Below are 14,602 nucleotides of genomic sequence, written 5' to 3'. Positions count from 1 at the left end.
CCAACACAGATTCATGATAAAAAACCTCCAACAAATTAGGAATAGAAAGGAACTTCCTGGGGCACCTGGGTGGCTCAGTCGTTAAGCATCTGCCTTCAGCTCAGGTCATGATCCCAGAGTCCTGGGATCGAGCCCCACATTGGGTTCTCTGCTCAGTGGGAAGCCTGCTTCTCACTCTCCCACTCCCCCTGCTTGTGTTCCCTCTCTCACTGTCTCTCTCTCTGTCAAATAAATAAATAAAATCTTTTAAAAAAAAAAAAAAGGAACTTCCTTATCATGAAAAAGGATATGTCTTAGTCTGTCTGAGTTACTATAACAAAATACCATAAAGTGGGTGGCTTACAAACAACATTTATTTCTTATGGTTCTGGAGACTGCTAAGTCTAAGATCAGGGTAACAGCCGGCATGTCAGGCTCTGGTGAAGGCCCTCTTCTAGATTGCAGACTGCTAACTTCTCACTGTGTCCACACAGGATGGAAGAAACTAAGAAGCTCTGTGAGGTCTCTTATTTAGGCAATAATCCCATTCCTGAGGGCTCCACCCTCATGACTTAAACAACCTCCTAAGGGAACCCACCTCCAAATGCCATCACACTGGGCATTAGAATTTCAACATAAACATTTTGAGGGGACACAAACATTCAAACCATAGCAAAGCATCTATGAAAAACCTAGCTAACATGATACTTAATGGTAAAATACTGACTGCTTTCCCTCTGAGAGTGAGGAAAAAACAAAGATGTCCATTCTCACCACTTTTATTCCACATTGTACAAGGTCTAGACGGGACAATTAAGCAAAGAGAGAAAATTAAAGGCATCCAGTTGGAAAGAAAGAAGTAAAACTGTCTTTGTGAACAAAACTCCAAGAAATCTACTAAAAACTTCTATAACTAGTAAGACTTAAACAAGGTCGCAGTATATTATGTCAACATATATAAATCAGTTCCCATACATTAACAATGAACAGTCTGAAAATAAAATTAAGAAAACAATTCCAGTCACAATAGCATCAAAAAGAAGAAAATAAATTACCAAACGCTGGTGAAAGAAATTAAAAAGGATCTAAATAAATGGAAAGTTATCTCATGCCCATGAATCAGAGGGCTTTTAAATATTAAGATGGCCAAAATCCCCAAATTATTCTACAGATTCAACACATCGTCTATCAAAATCCTTGTTGGCTTTTTTTGTTAAAATTGACAAACTGATTCTAAAATTCAACTGAAAATGCAAGGAACCCAGAAAAACCAAAATAATCTCGAAAAAATAATAAAGTTGGAAGACTCTCACTTCCCAATTTCAAAACTTAATGCCAAGTTGTAGTAATCAAGACACAGTGGTACTAGCATAAGGACAGACATATAGCTCAATGAAATATAATTCCAAATCCAGCAATAAACCTTTACAGTCAATTGATTTTCAATGAAAGTACCCAAAAAATTGATACCTTTTCAACCAAAGGTGCTGGGACAACTGCATATTCACAAAAATATAAATCTGGATGCCTATCTCATATCATATCCAAAAATTAACTCTAAATGGATAAAAGACCTAAATCTAATAGTTAGAATCTTAAAACTCTTAGAAGAACACTCATGATAAATCACTGTAATGTCAGATTAGGCAATAGATTCTTAGGACAACAAAAGCACAGCAACAAAAGAAAAACAGATAAATGGTACTTCATCAAAATGAAAAAAACTGTGCTTCAAAAGACAACATCAACATCAAGAAAGTGAAAAGCTGAATGGGAGAAAATATTTGCAAATCATATATCTGATACAGACTTGTATACAGAATATAAAAAGAATTCTTACAACTCAACAAAAACAGAAACAACACAATTTTAAAATGGCAAAGGATCTAAATCGACTATTCTCCAAAGAAGATATAAAAATGACCAACAACCACATAAAAAGATAATGTCATTAGAAAATGCTATCAAAACCACAATGAGGCACCATTTCACACCCACAGGGACATCTATAGGAGGAAGGAAGGGAGGGAGGGAGAGAACTAAATATTGGTAATGATATGGAATCATCAATGTTTTTCATTTCCTACAGACAATTTACTTGAAAAGGGAGAATAAGACTAAGTACTTTATAAAGTGCTCTGGCATAAATTTAAGAACTTCAATTAATCTTCTAATTCATGTGATCTCCCAGTAACCGTAATTTTTACTTTGTTACTCATTTTTTCATTCATTCACTATTCAAAAAAAGAAAATTCAATGCCCTTTTGGACAATAACAACTTTTTAATAATTTATGGATGTCCAATCCTGAAATGCTCTAAATTTCTTCTGATAATTGCAATTTCAATCCTCCACATATTTAATTCTAGCATAACCATAATTCACTAATACTATGACTAGCCCCACAGTTGCTAAATTGAGCATCCTTTTTACTGCAGGCCACAAATGATGAATCAAGCATTATAATCAGTCTATACGTAACTCTTGTTTTACCAGCTAAAGTTTATCAAGATGTTCCAAATGCATAAAAAAGGGGGGGCGGGTTAAAATGACTTAGAATCACAAAAAGTTCAAGCTTGGAAGGAACCTTAGAATTGAATCTTGAATTCAGTCTTTGTATTTCAAGAGTATGGTAACTAAGACCCAAAGAGGCTAGATGAATCACCCATGATCACACTATTTATAAACAGTATAAGCCCATCCTATGTCATACACACATATATCTTACCTTTCTGGTGATGTTTTAGAAGTGACAGGACGTCCACGGACACTTTTTCTACTTTTATGGTCTAGAGAGAGGACCTTATTTCTTAGGCTTCTTTTCCACTGGGGGGGGGAAAAACGGAATTTAATACTAAATATAACAATATGACAATTAAAAGGCACTTAAATTTGTTTTTATTTAGAAATTCAAGATAAACAGCCAAATTCATAGGTCACAGAAGAAAAAAAGTGCAATCTACAAAACCACCTCACTCTTTTGCTAGTGCAGAAATATAAGCCCACCAAAAAAACAGAAGGAAGATATTTTAAAATGTCGAGCTAACTTTAGTTAGGAAATCAACAGTTTTAGACTCCAAAGCTTACATAATCATACAATTTTTGTAAGACTAAAGGAAATAAAAATTATTACATACCAAGTTAAATAGGGTCTGTGATTTTGAAGTAACTGCATTTACGACAATTGGAAGGGATTACAACTTGTTCCCTATGAATTGCTACATGGAAAATTTTAGGAAAGTCAGACATCTTACTAACAGGGTTTAGATTTAATCTGACTAGACACAAAAGTTAAAATTATTTAACACAAAACAGTATGAATCTAGACAAGTAAATTATTTATCTTCTCTGCATTAGTTTCCTTATCATTAAAATGGACATAATAGTAGCTCTCTCACAAGGATGTAAGATGACTATATATGTAATAAGTTTAAAACACTGTTTTCCTTAAAGAGATCTGTATACCTGTGTTTATAGCAGCATGTTCACAAAAGCTAAAAGGTAGAAGTAATTCAAGTGTCCCATCAATAAAAGAAAGAATAAACAAAATATGGTATATAATACAATGAAATATCATTCAGTCTTAATTTTGACATATGCCACAACATTGATGACCCCTGATGACTGTGGGAGAACAAAAAATATATATATTGGTCTCTGCCCCCAGTTCCTGGCACAGAGCTCCTAAAACCCTTGTAATTTTCTGGATTGATAAGAGCATCTTTTGTTACAATATTTGATCTTTGATCCCCATTCCTACCAAAGGGCTCCTGAAACCGTTGTAATTTCCTGGGTGATAGGAGTGTCTTTTGTACGAATGAGGTGACTCTGGATGGGCTCCTGGAAGGCTCCTGGATGAGCACTGGTCACCAGAAAGACTAAGCCATAATTAGAAGCTTGGAATTTTTAGTCCCACCCTCCATTCTCTAGAGAGGGCAAAAAGAGCTGAAAACAGACTGAATAAGTTATACCTACATGTGGAAACTTCCATAAAAATCCCAACAGTATGGGGTTCAGAGAGCTCTCTGGTTGGTGAACACATCCACATACCACACATGGGAACTCCACAAGGACAGAGGCTCCTGCACTGGAGACCCTCCCAGACCTCGACCTACATATCTCACTTCAGCTTCCCATGCATCTTGTATTCTGATCATACTAAACTACCTGTAATTCCCTGAAGTGCTTTGCAGTTTCATCCTTCAACATGTTTCCTTACTAAAATATGCTTTACCCTCCCTAGTTCTCTTTGTCCAGTAAGCTTCAATCTAGTACCACCAAGAAACCTTCCTCACCCTCTAGCAGACTAAATCAATCTCTTCTACAATACCATTATAAGTTTTGCATATCTCTATTATTGATAACAATTCTCACAATGAATTATAATATCTATTTACATCCAACTGCAACCAGGACTGGAAATGATTTGGCTTAAGGGTTGAACTCTCAGAACTACTGGCCAACTAGTTCCCTGTAATCGTTCCACTAATCTCACAGTAAATGCAACCTTCGCATTTTATGTTATTGATTTTTTTGTATCCCACTAATCATTCTGTAATCTGGTTTGCCTATATGTGCAAAATGATTAAAGTACTAGTCTTTGAGCCCCAGATTCTATACAGAGAAAACAACATTAATCCCACCAAAGAGGGGGCAAAAAAGAATGAGAGTTTTCTGGGGTTTTAAGATTTTATTTATTTACTTGAGAGAGACAGAGCAAGAGAGAGAGAGCATGAGCACGGGAAGGAGCAGAGGGAGAGGGAGAAGCAGACTTCCCGTTGAGAAGGGAGGCCCAATGCAGGGCTCACATCGATCCCAGGACCCTGGGATCATGACCCCAGCTAAAGGCAGACGCTTAACTGACTGAGTGACCCCGGCACCCAAAAGAACGAGAGTTTTAAACTACTACAAAAATAAGATGAACTCATGGAGACAAACTGGAGATAACTTTAATAGGAGGGAGATTGATTAAAATGTCATTAAGTCTAAATTCTTGAATCCTACCATATCCAAGGGTAACCTGAAGTATATCCAGAGATGTTATCAAATGAAAATAAAATTCACTTAGACTTTGGTCACTTGTTTCCTATAGTTAATATCACATTAAAATATTTACATATTTTTTTAAAAATTAGTTAAGAATTGTAGGCTGGGTTAATAATTTGTATTTTTCACAGTTATGATTTGTTTTTCTTTTAGTCTATGAACCTATTATATGCTATCTCTGAAAAATAAAAATCAGGTAACAAAGAATTCTCCTATAAACTGATTATGAATGGGAATTTATTCCCATACATAATCTGAAAGCTACCTGATCACAAACAGGAAAGTTAAGATAGCATGAATAATTTTATTTTAAATATGAAAAAGGCTTTTAGAAGAAAAAAAGACTTTGTTTACAGACAGGATTAGGGCATTCAGTTACATCATTTTATCCCTCTCATTCTGGCAAGGACACCAAAATAAATACTATACTAATTAAAATAAAACGGTCCACAGTAACTACTAAAATTTTTCTTGGATAAAATCAACTCTACATGCATTCTAAGTGGTGTGGGGTTCACAGTCTCAATTGAGTGCTTCCTTAGATACTAAAAAGGAACCAAACCTGTATCTTGAGGAAAATGCTGACTTTGTTCAAAACTACTCACCCCGTCACAGCTTACTGTAATAAAAATGCATGATGACTTTCCAACCGAGATTGGTCTGCATTTAACTTTATATCAGAATTCCAACTCTATTGGTTCTTCATCCAGTTTCCAAAGTAAGTAATATGTAATGCCAACAATGAAAACACTTATCAAAAAACATAAGCTGAAATTATTTCCTAGCCAGTATCTACTGAGCCACTAGATGAATTATGGGGGAAGGTCTGGGGAATCCTGCATACTCTTCAACCACTTTTCCCCAATGTTTTCCCCAAACACCCTACATGACTACAGAAAAATATATAACCAGGTAATTAACAATGAGACAATTCATGACATTATTAAGATTTCACCTGTTTTATATGCACACATTTGGTATGAGTGCATTTTTAGTTTAGTGCTACTTTATCATATGTGCACAACTGTGTGACCACAACCAAAGTCAAGATACAGAACAGTTGGGTCACACAAATCCTTTCTGCTCCCTTTTATAAACACAGTTGCCACCCTCCCTTCTACTAACTCCTAGCCTCCTCTACAGGCCCTGAGAGTTTTCCTAGCAAGTCAGACATTTAAGAAAATGAATTCTATACTCTCTATTCCATTAACTAGAATTCCCATTCTATAATGTAAGCATTGCACTGAAACTGAACCCATATAATGGCAGTAAAAGAAGAAAAACACCTAAAGACCAACATCTCTGGTAAGCATAGATAAAAACACTCAACAAAAAAAATTAGCAGATCAGGGGGTGCCTGGGTGGCTCAGTCAGTTAAGCACCTGCCTTCAGCTCAGGTCATGATCTCAGGGTCCTGGGATCAAGCCCCACATGGGGCTCGCTGCTCAGCGGGGAGCCTGCTTCTCCCCCTCCTCCCCACTTGTGCTCTCTGTCTCTCTCTCTGTCCAATAAATAAATAAAATCTTTAAAAAAAATTAGATCAAAACAAGTAATATGTGAAAAGAATAATACAATACAGGAAGTTAGGGTTTATTCCAGGGCAGAAAGGTGGTTCAATATTCAAAGATCAATCCAAAAAAAAAAAAAAAAAGACCCAACTATACACTGAACACAATATGAAAAGTCAAGGGATAAAGATATGCCATTCTAACACAAATCAAAAGAAAGTTAGAATAGCTATACTGATTTCAGACTCAACAAACTTCAGAAAAAGAAAAATTACCAATTTGGAGGGATAAAGAAAAATACTACATAATGATAAAAGGGGTCAATTCTCCAAGAAGACATAAGAATCTTTAATATTTATGTGCTCAACAATAGAGCACCAAAATACATAAGGCAAAAATTGATAAAAATTCAAGGACAAATAGAATCAATAATTATAGTTGAAGACTTCAAAACCGCTCCATCAGAAACAGACAGATCCAGCAGGCAGAAAATCAGTAAAGACAGAGTTAAACTGAACAACACCATCAACCAACTGTATCTAAGTAACACTTATAGAATACTTCATCTAAAAACAGAAGAATACACATACTCAAGCTCATACGCTAAGCAGGGAATTCATCGCATTGGATGTAGCTATTTAAAAAAAGAGACAATTCAGGAAGCCTGGATGGCTCACTGGGTTAAGCAGCTGCCTTCGGCTCAGGACATGCTCCCAGGGTCCTGGGATTGAGTCCCACATCAGGCTCCCTACTCAAGGGGGAGACTGCTTCTCCATCTGCCCCTCCCCCCTACTTGTGCACGCACACTCTCTCTCTCTCTCAAATAAATAAAATCTTAAAAAAATAAAATAAATTTTAAAAAGAGATAATTCTAAAATCAATAATCTGAACTTCCTGCTTTGGAAACTAAAAAACAAAGAGCAAAATTATTCCAAAGTAGCAGATAAAAAGAAAAATAGAGCAGAAATCAATGAAATTGAAAATAAGAAATCAATAGAGAAAAATCGACAAAACCAAAAATTGCTTCTTTAAAAAGAATAAAATTGACAAACCTCAACCCAGGTTAACTAAGAAAAAAAGATAAAACACTAATTACTAATACGAGAAATGAAAGAGAGGTAAGCACTACTAATCCCATGGATACTATAAAAAAATAATAAAGAAATGCTATAAACAACTCTACTCTCACATACTTGATAACCTAGATGAAATGAACTAATACCTTGAAAGACACAATCTACCAAAACTTGCACAATGAGAAATACATAATCTAAATAGGCTCATATCTATTAAAGAAATTGAATCAATATTTAATACCTTCCAAAACAGAAAGCACTGGGCCCAGATCGGTTCACCGATGAATTCTACCAAACATTTAAGGAAGCCACTTATACCAATTTTCAACAATTTCTTCCAGAAAACAGAAGCAGAGGAACACTTCCAAACTCATTCTATGAGTACAGCATTACCTTAACATCAAAACCAGAAAAATACATTATAAGATAGTGAAACTACACAATCTCTCTTAGAAACATAGATGCAAAAATCTCAAAAGAATCAAATCCAACAATGTCCAAAAAGAATTATACAGGGGCGCCTGGGTGGCTCAGTTGTTAAGCATCTGCCTTCAGCTCAGGTCATGATCCCAGAGTCCTGGGATCAAGCCCCGCATCGGGTTCTCTGCTCAGCAGGAAGCCTGCTTCTCCCTCTCCCACTCCCCCTGCTTGTGTTCCCTCTCTCGCTGTGTCTCTGTCAAATAAATAAATAAAATCTTTAAAAAAAAAAAAGAATTACACATCATGAACAAGTGAGATTTATTTCAAATATGCAATGCTGGATAATGGATTGGAAAATCTATTAATGACAACAAGCTAAATAAGAAAAATCCAATGATCATATCAATAGATGCAGAAAAAAAGCATCTGACAAACTCTAAAAGCCATTAATGATTTTTTCTAAAGAAAATTCTCAGCAAAGTAGCAATAGAGGGAGATGTTCCCAGTCCAATAAAGAACATCTACAGTAAACCTACAGAAAATATACTTAATAGAAAAAAATCAAATGCTTCCACACTAAGATAAAAAACAAAGCAAGGATGCACCCTTTCATCACTCCTATTCAGCCTCATATTAAAGTCCTAGACAATGTTGTAAGATAAGAAAAGGAAATAAAAAGTATACAGATTGGGGGGAAAAATAAAATTTTATTTAAGGTGACATAATCGTCTATGTAGAAAATCCCAAAGAATCAATTAAAAAAAAAAAAAACACTCCTTCAAAAAATAAGCCATTATAGCAATGGTGCAGGAAACAACTATTTATACAAAAGTCAATCACTTTCTTCTTTAAAAGTAATTTACACTGAGGGGTGCCTGGGTGGCTCAGATGGTTGAGCATCTGCCTTCGGCTCAGGTCATGATCCCAGGGTCCTGGGACCGAATCCCGCATCAGGCTCCCTGCTCTGAGGGAAGCCTGCTTCTCCCTCTCCCTCTGTCTGCCTCTCTGCCTACTTGTACTCTCTCACTCCTCTCTGTGTCAAGTAAATAAATAAATAAATAATCTTTAAAAGTAATTTACATTGAAATTTGAAAAACAATACTATCTACATTAGCACAAAAAAATATTTATAAACAAATCAAATACATTTAAAACCTATATGACAAAAACTACAAAACTGTGTTAAAAGGTAATCAAAGTTCTAAATAGATATTTCACATACATGGATAGGAAGACTCAATATTCCAACGGATGCCTTCCCAACGTGATCTATAGTCAACACAAATAAATATCCCAGAAAGTTAGTCTGTGGATATTGACAAAGTGATTCTAAATTTTAAATAGAAAGCCAAAGACCCAGAATAGCTAATACAATATTGAAGAAAAACAAACTCAGAAAACTTACACTCCTAATGTCAAGACTTACTAGTTTTATTGGTTACTGTAGACTTAAAGCTACAGTAACCAAGATAGCTTGGCATGGACAAAAGAACAAACAAATAGATCAATGGAACAGAATAAATAGCTGGGAAATAGATCCACATAATGTAATCAACTGATTTATGACATGGGAACAATGGCAATTCAATTCTGCAGGCTAGTATTTTCAACAAATGGTGCTGATATCCCTGTAGAAAGATACAGAGCCATAAGTCTTACAACTTTTGCAAAAATTGATGCAAAATGGGCCACAGATCTAAATATAAAATGCAAAACTATAAAACTCCTAAAAGGTTTTCTCATCAGAGAAAACCTAGGTGACCTTGGGTTAGGCAGTTACTTCTTAGATATAATACCTAAAGCACTATCCATGAAGAAAAAAAATAATTTGGGCTTCACTGAAATTAAAACTTCTACTTTGTGAAAGACCATCAAGGAAATGAAAAGATAACACAAAGACTAGGAAAAAAAAACTTTGCAAAACACATATCTGATAAAAAGACTGGTATCCAAAATGTACAATGGACTCTTAAAACTCAAAAATAAGAAAACAATCCAATTTTAAAAAGAGCCAAAGATCTGAAGGCACACTTCACCAAAGAAGATACACAGCTGGCAAATATACATATAAAAAAAACTCAAGAAAATATGTCATCAGAGAACTGCAAGTTAAAACAAGATACCACTGTACACCTATTAGAATGGCTAAAACACAAAACATTGACAATACCAAACGTCAACTAGAATGTGGAGCATCAGGAAATCCCATTAGGTGCTGGTGGGAATGCAATATGGTACAACCATTTTGGAAGACAATTTAGCAGTTTCTGACAAAACTAAACCTACCCTTAACATACGAACCAACAACTGCAATCCTTGGTATTTAGTGAAATAAGTCAGAAATGTGTCCACACAAAAACATGCACATGAATGTTTACTATAGCTTTATTGATAATTGCCAAAACTTGGAAGCAACCAAGATGTCTTTCAACAGGTGATAGATAAACAAACTGTGCTATATCCACTTAACAGAATATTATTCAGCAATAAAAACAAATAAATAGTGGGGAAGGCTGTGCGTGTGTGGAGGCAAAATTCTGCCCAGTTTTGCTGCAAACCTAAAGCTGCTCTAAAAAACAGTCTTGTAAAAATTCTTTGTTTTTTTAAATATTTATTTATTTTTGAGAGATGGAGAGCATGCATGAGTGGGCAGAAAGGCAGAGGGAAAAGGAGAAAAGAAGCAGACCCCCGCTGAATGGAGAGCCTGATGCAGGGCTTGATCTCAGGACTCTGAGATCATGACCTGAGCCAAAAAAAAAAATCGGACACTTAACTGACTGAGCCACTCAGATGCCCCCCAAAAATTCTTTTTTTTTTAAAGAAATGAAGTATCAAGCCCAAAAAAGACATGAATGAATGTAAAAGCATATTGCTACATGGAAGAAGACAATCTAAAAAGGCTGCATGATTCCATGTGACATTATCGAAAAAGTAAAACTGGAGATATTAAAAAGATCAGTGGAGCACAAAAGATTTTTTTTTTAAAGATTTTATTTATTTGACAGAGAGAGACACAGCAAGAGAGGGAACACAAGCCGGGGGGAGTGGCAGAGGGAGAAGCAGGCTTCCCGCTGAGCAGGGAGCCCGATGCGGGGCTCGATCCCAGGACCCCGGGATCATGACCTGAGCCGAAGGCAGACACTTAACGACTGAGCCACCCAGGTGCCCCACAAAAGATTTTTTTAACAGTGAAATTATTCTGTATCACATTGTAATGGTAGATACATGCCATTATACACTTGTCAAAACAAAGAAAATACCAGACAAAACATGAACCCTAATGTAAACTACGGACTTCAACTAACAATAATCTACCAGGGATAGTTCCAGTTCAAGATGACAAAGTAGCAGGCTCCTGAAATCACTTCCTCCCACAGACATACCAAATCTACAGTTACATACAGAACAATTCCCTCTGAAAAAATCCAGAAACTAGCTGAAAAACTCCTCTAAATATCACAGGAATGAGGAAAAAAAAAAAACACTGAAACATGTAGGAGAAGTTGAGATAATCTTGCCATAAACACACTCCCAGCAAAATGGAACACAACCAGGAGGAAACTGACAACTCCCAGCTTCTGCCTAAGGTACAAAGGATTTGGACCCCACATCTGGCACCCTGATCTTTATGATTATCACCAAGAGACAGGCTACTAAAACATCTAGCTTTGAAAGCCAATGAGGCTTGCATCCATGAGACTCACAAGGCTATAGCAAACCAAGAAACAGTTCTTAAAAGGTTCACATGGACTCATCATGGCTAACACTCCAGGACCCATCATAGAGGTAGCAGACTAAAACACACCCAGAAAGAGGTCTGTTTATCTTAGAAACTGCAGCCTGAGGACAGGCTTCTAATTTAACATGCATTTAGAGGCCAACTACAATTCTCTCCAGAGACTACAGAGGCAAGCAGATCCCATCTCTGTGTCTCCCTCTGCTTCATTCCAGATTGCCACTATCTCCTGAAAAGGAGCTTATGCACAAGTCTGACACGCTGGTTTTTGCAGCTGCTATCTATGGGATGCCCCTTGATCACATGGCTGTGGTGGCCAGTGAGGAATATGTTCATGGATTCCACAGGACTGAAACAAACAGAGAAACAGTTCTTAACACCAGCTATCCCGCAGGGCACACAGCACAGAGGGAGCAGACAGAAATACTCATCTACCAGTCTTCCCCTGGAAGAGGTATCTTTGCATACTTTTAAAGCTGCTGCCTGAGGATCCAGCTTCCAATCAGCCTAAGATCACCCCTTAGAGTCACTGACAGGTCTTGGCACACCCTAAACTATTGGGAGCCACTAAAGAACAAAGAAGTCGGCTTGGACAGTCCCAAAGGTTTGAGAGACAACAAGAGCTAAGATAGAGTTCAACTCCTATACAAGATCACACCTTCAAGACTAGGAAGCAGCTGTTTCATATACTGCACAGAAACCAACTACAGTGGAGGAAAATGAAACAAAGGAATATGTTCCAAACAAAAGAAAAAGACCTTAATGAAATGGAGAAAGTGACTTAACCTGATAAATAGTTCAAAATAACTGTTATAAAGATGCTCACCAACATCAGGAGAACAATGCATAGACAAAGTGAAAATGTCAACAAAGAGAATATATTAAGTACCAAACAAATCACAGAGCTGAAGATTACAATAACAGAACTTAAAACTTCAATTAGAGAGATTCAACAGTAGACTAAATGAAGTAGAAGAAAGGACCAGCAAACTCAAAGACAGGGCACTAGAATTCACCCATCCAGAAGACCAAAAAGGAAAAGAAATTAACAAGAGTGAAGATATATTAAGGGATTTATGGAACATCAGGTAGAACAATATTCACATTATAGGGGTCCCAGAAGAAGAGAGAGAGAAAGTGCCAGAAAATTATCTGAAGAAATAATGGGAGGGAAACAGACATTCAAATCCAGGAAGCCCAGAAAGTTCCAAAATAGATGTTCCAAATTAGATCTCCAAAGAGATTCACACCAAGACACATTATAGTTAAACTGCAAAAAATTAAACACAAGGAGAATATAAAAAGCAACAGGAAAAAAACCACTTGTTATACACAAGGAAACCCCCTTCCAAAAGATTATTAGCAGATTTTTCAGCAGAAACTTTGCAGGCCAGAAAAAAGTGCCATTATGTATTAAAAGTGATGAAACAGGGGCACCTGGCTGACTGTGTTGGTAGAGCATGCAACACTTGATCTCAGGGGGTCGTGAATTTGAGCCCCACATTGGGGATAGAGACCACCTAAAAATAAATAAACTTAAAAAAAAAAAAAGGTACTCAAACAAACAACCAAAAACAAGAATAAAATCACCAAAGGTGTCTTTCAGAATTGAAGGAGAGATAGAGTTTTCCAGACAAGCAGAAGGTAAAGGAGCTTATCACCACTAGACTAGCTTTATAAGAAATGTTGTAGGGACTTCCTTAACCAAAAACAAAAGGATGCTAATTAGTAAGAAGAAAACATGAAAGTATGAATCTCACTAGTAAAGGCAAATATATAAATTCAGAATAATCTAATCTAATTATGGCAGGCTAACCACTTCTAAATATAATATGAAGGCTAAAAGAAAAATGTAAAAAAAAAAATAACTCTAACTACAATAATTCATTAATGGATATACAAAATACAAATTGTGACATCAAAAACAAAATAGGCAGTGGATAAAAATGTAGAGCTTTAGAATGAATTCAAGTTTAAGTGGTTATCAACTTAAAATATACTGCTATAAAAATGTATTATGTAAGCCTCATGGTAAACACAAGGCAAAAATCTCCAGTAGATACACAAAAGATAAAGGGAAAGGTATCAAACAATATCACTACAGAAGATCATCAAATCACAAAGGAACAGAGCAAGAGAAAAGAAAGAAATAAGGGAATTACAAAACAGTCAAAAACCAATTAACAAAATGGCAGTAAGTCCATATCTATCAATAATTCTTTAAATGTAAATGGAATAAATTCTCTAATCAAAAGACAGAGTGATTAAATGGCTAAAAAAAAAACCCAACTATATACTACCTACAAGAGACTCACCTCACCTTTAAAAACATACATAAGTTAAAAAAGATGGGATGGGAAAAGATATTCCTTACAAAGGGAAACCAAAAAAAGCTGGGGTAGGTATGCTTAATGAGACAAAATACACTTTAAAACAGAAACTGCAATAACAGACAAGGTAGGTCATTATATAATGATAAAGGGGTCAATCGAACAAGAGGATATAACATTTATAAGTATTTATGAACCCAATATAGGAACATCTAAATATGTAAAGCAAATACTAAGAAATCTAAAGGGAGGAATAAACAATACAATAATAGTAAGAGATTCAATACCCCACTTTCACCAATGGATAGATCATCCAGATAGAGAATCAGTAAGGAAGGATTGTACTTAAACAGCACATTAGACCAGATGGACTTAAAAGACATTTATAGAACATTCTTCTCAAGCATACATGGAACATTCTCTGGGACAGATCATACATTAGGCCACAAAACAAGTCTTAATAAAATTAAGAAGACTGGTGGGGGGGTGCCTGGGTAGCTCAGTGAGT

At 36.0% G+C, this 14,602-nt stretch overlaps 1 protein-coding gene across 7 annotated transcripts in view; it reads right to left on the bottom strand.

Annotated features, from left to right (window-relative positions):
- The window catches only part of SENP7 (SUMO specific peptidase 7), a 133,885-nt gene that overhangs the window by 92,633 nt on the left and 26,650 nt on the right, over positions 1 to 14,602 (bottom strand). For all 7 annotated transcript variants that reach the window (XM_027587121.2, XM_027587124.2, XM_027587125.2 and 4 more), the window contains one exon: positions 2,707 to 2,804. In XM_027587121.2, coding sequence (XP_027442922.1) covers positions 2,707 to 2,804 — 98 coding nt within the window. The remainder of the gene's footprint in view (positions 1 to 2,706; positions 2,805 to 14,602) is intronic.

This window comes from Zalophus californianus, chromosome 1, assembly GCF_009762305.2.
Source record: "Zalophus californianus isolate mZalCal1 chromosome 1, mZalCal1.pri.v2, whole genome shotgun sequence".
NCBI classification, from domain to species: domain Eukaryota; kingdom Metazoa; phylum Chordata; class Mammalia; order Carnivora; family Otariidae; genus Zalophus; species Zalophus californianus.
Note: the sequence above shows the minus strand (reverse complement) of the source record. Positions and strands in the feature narration are given on the sequence as shown.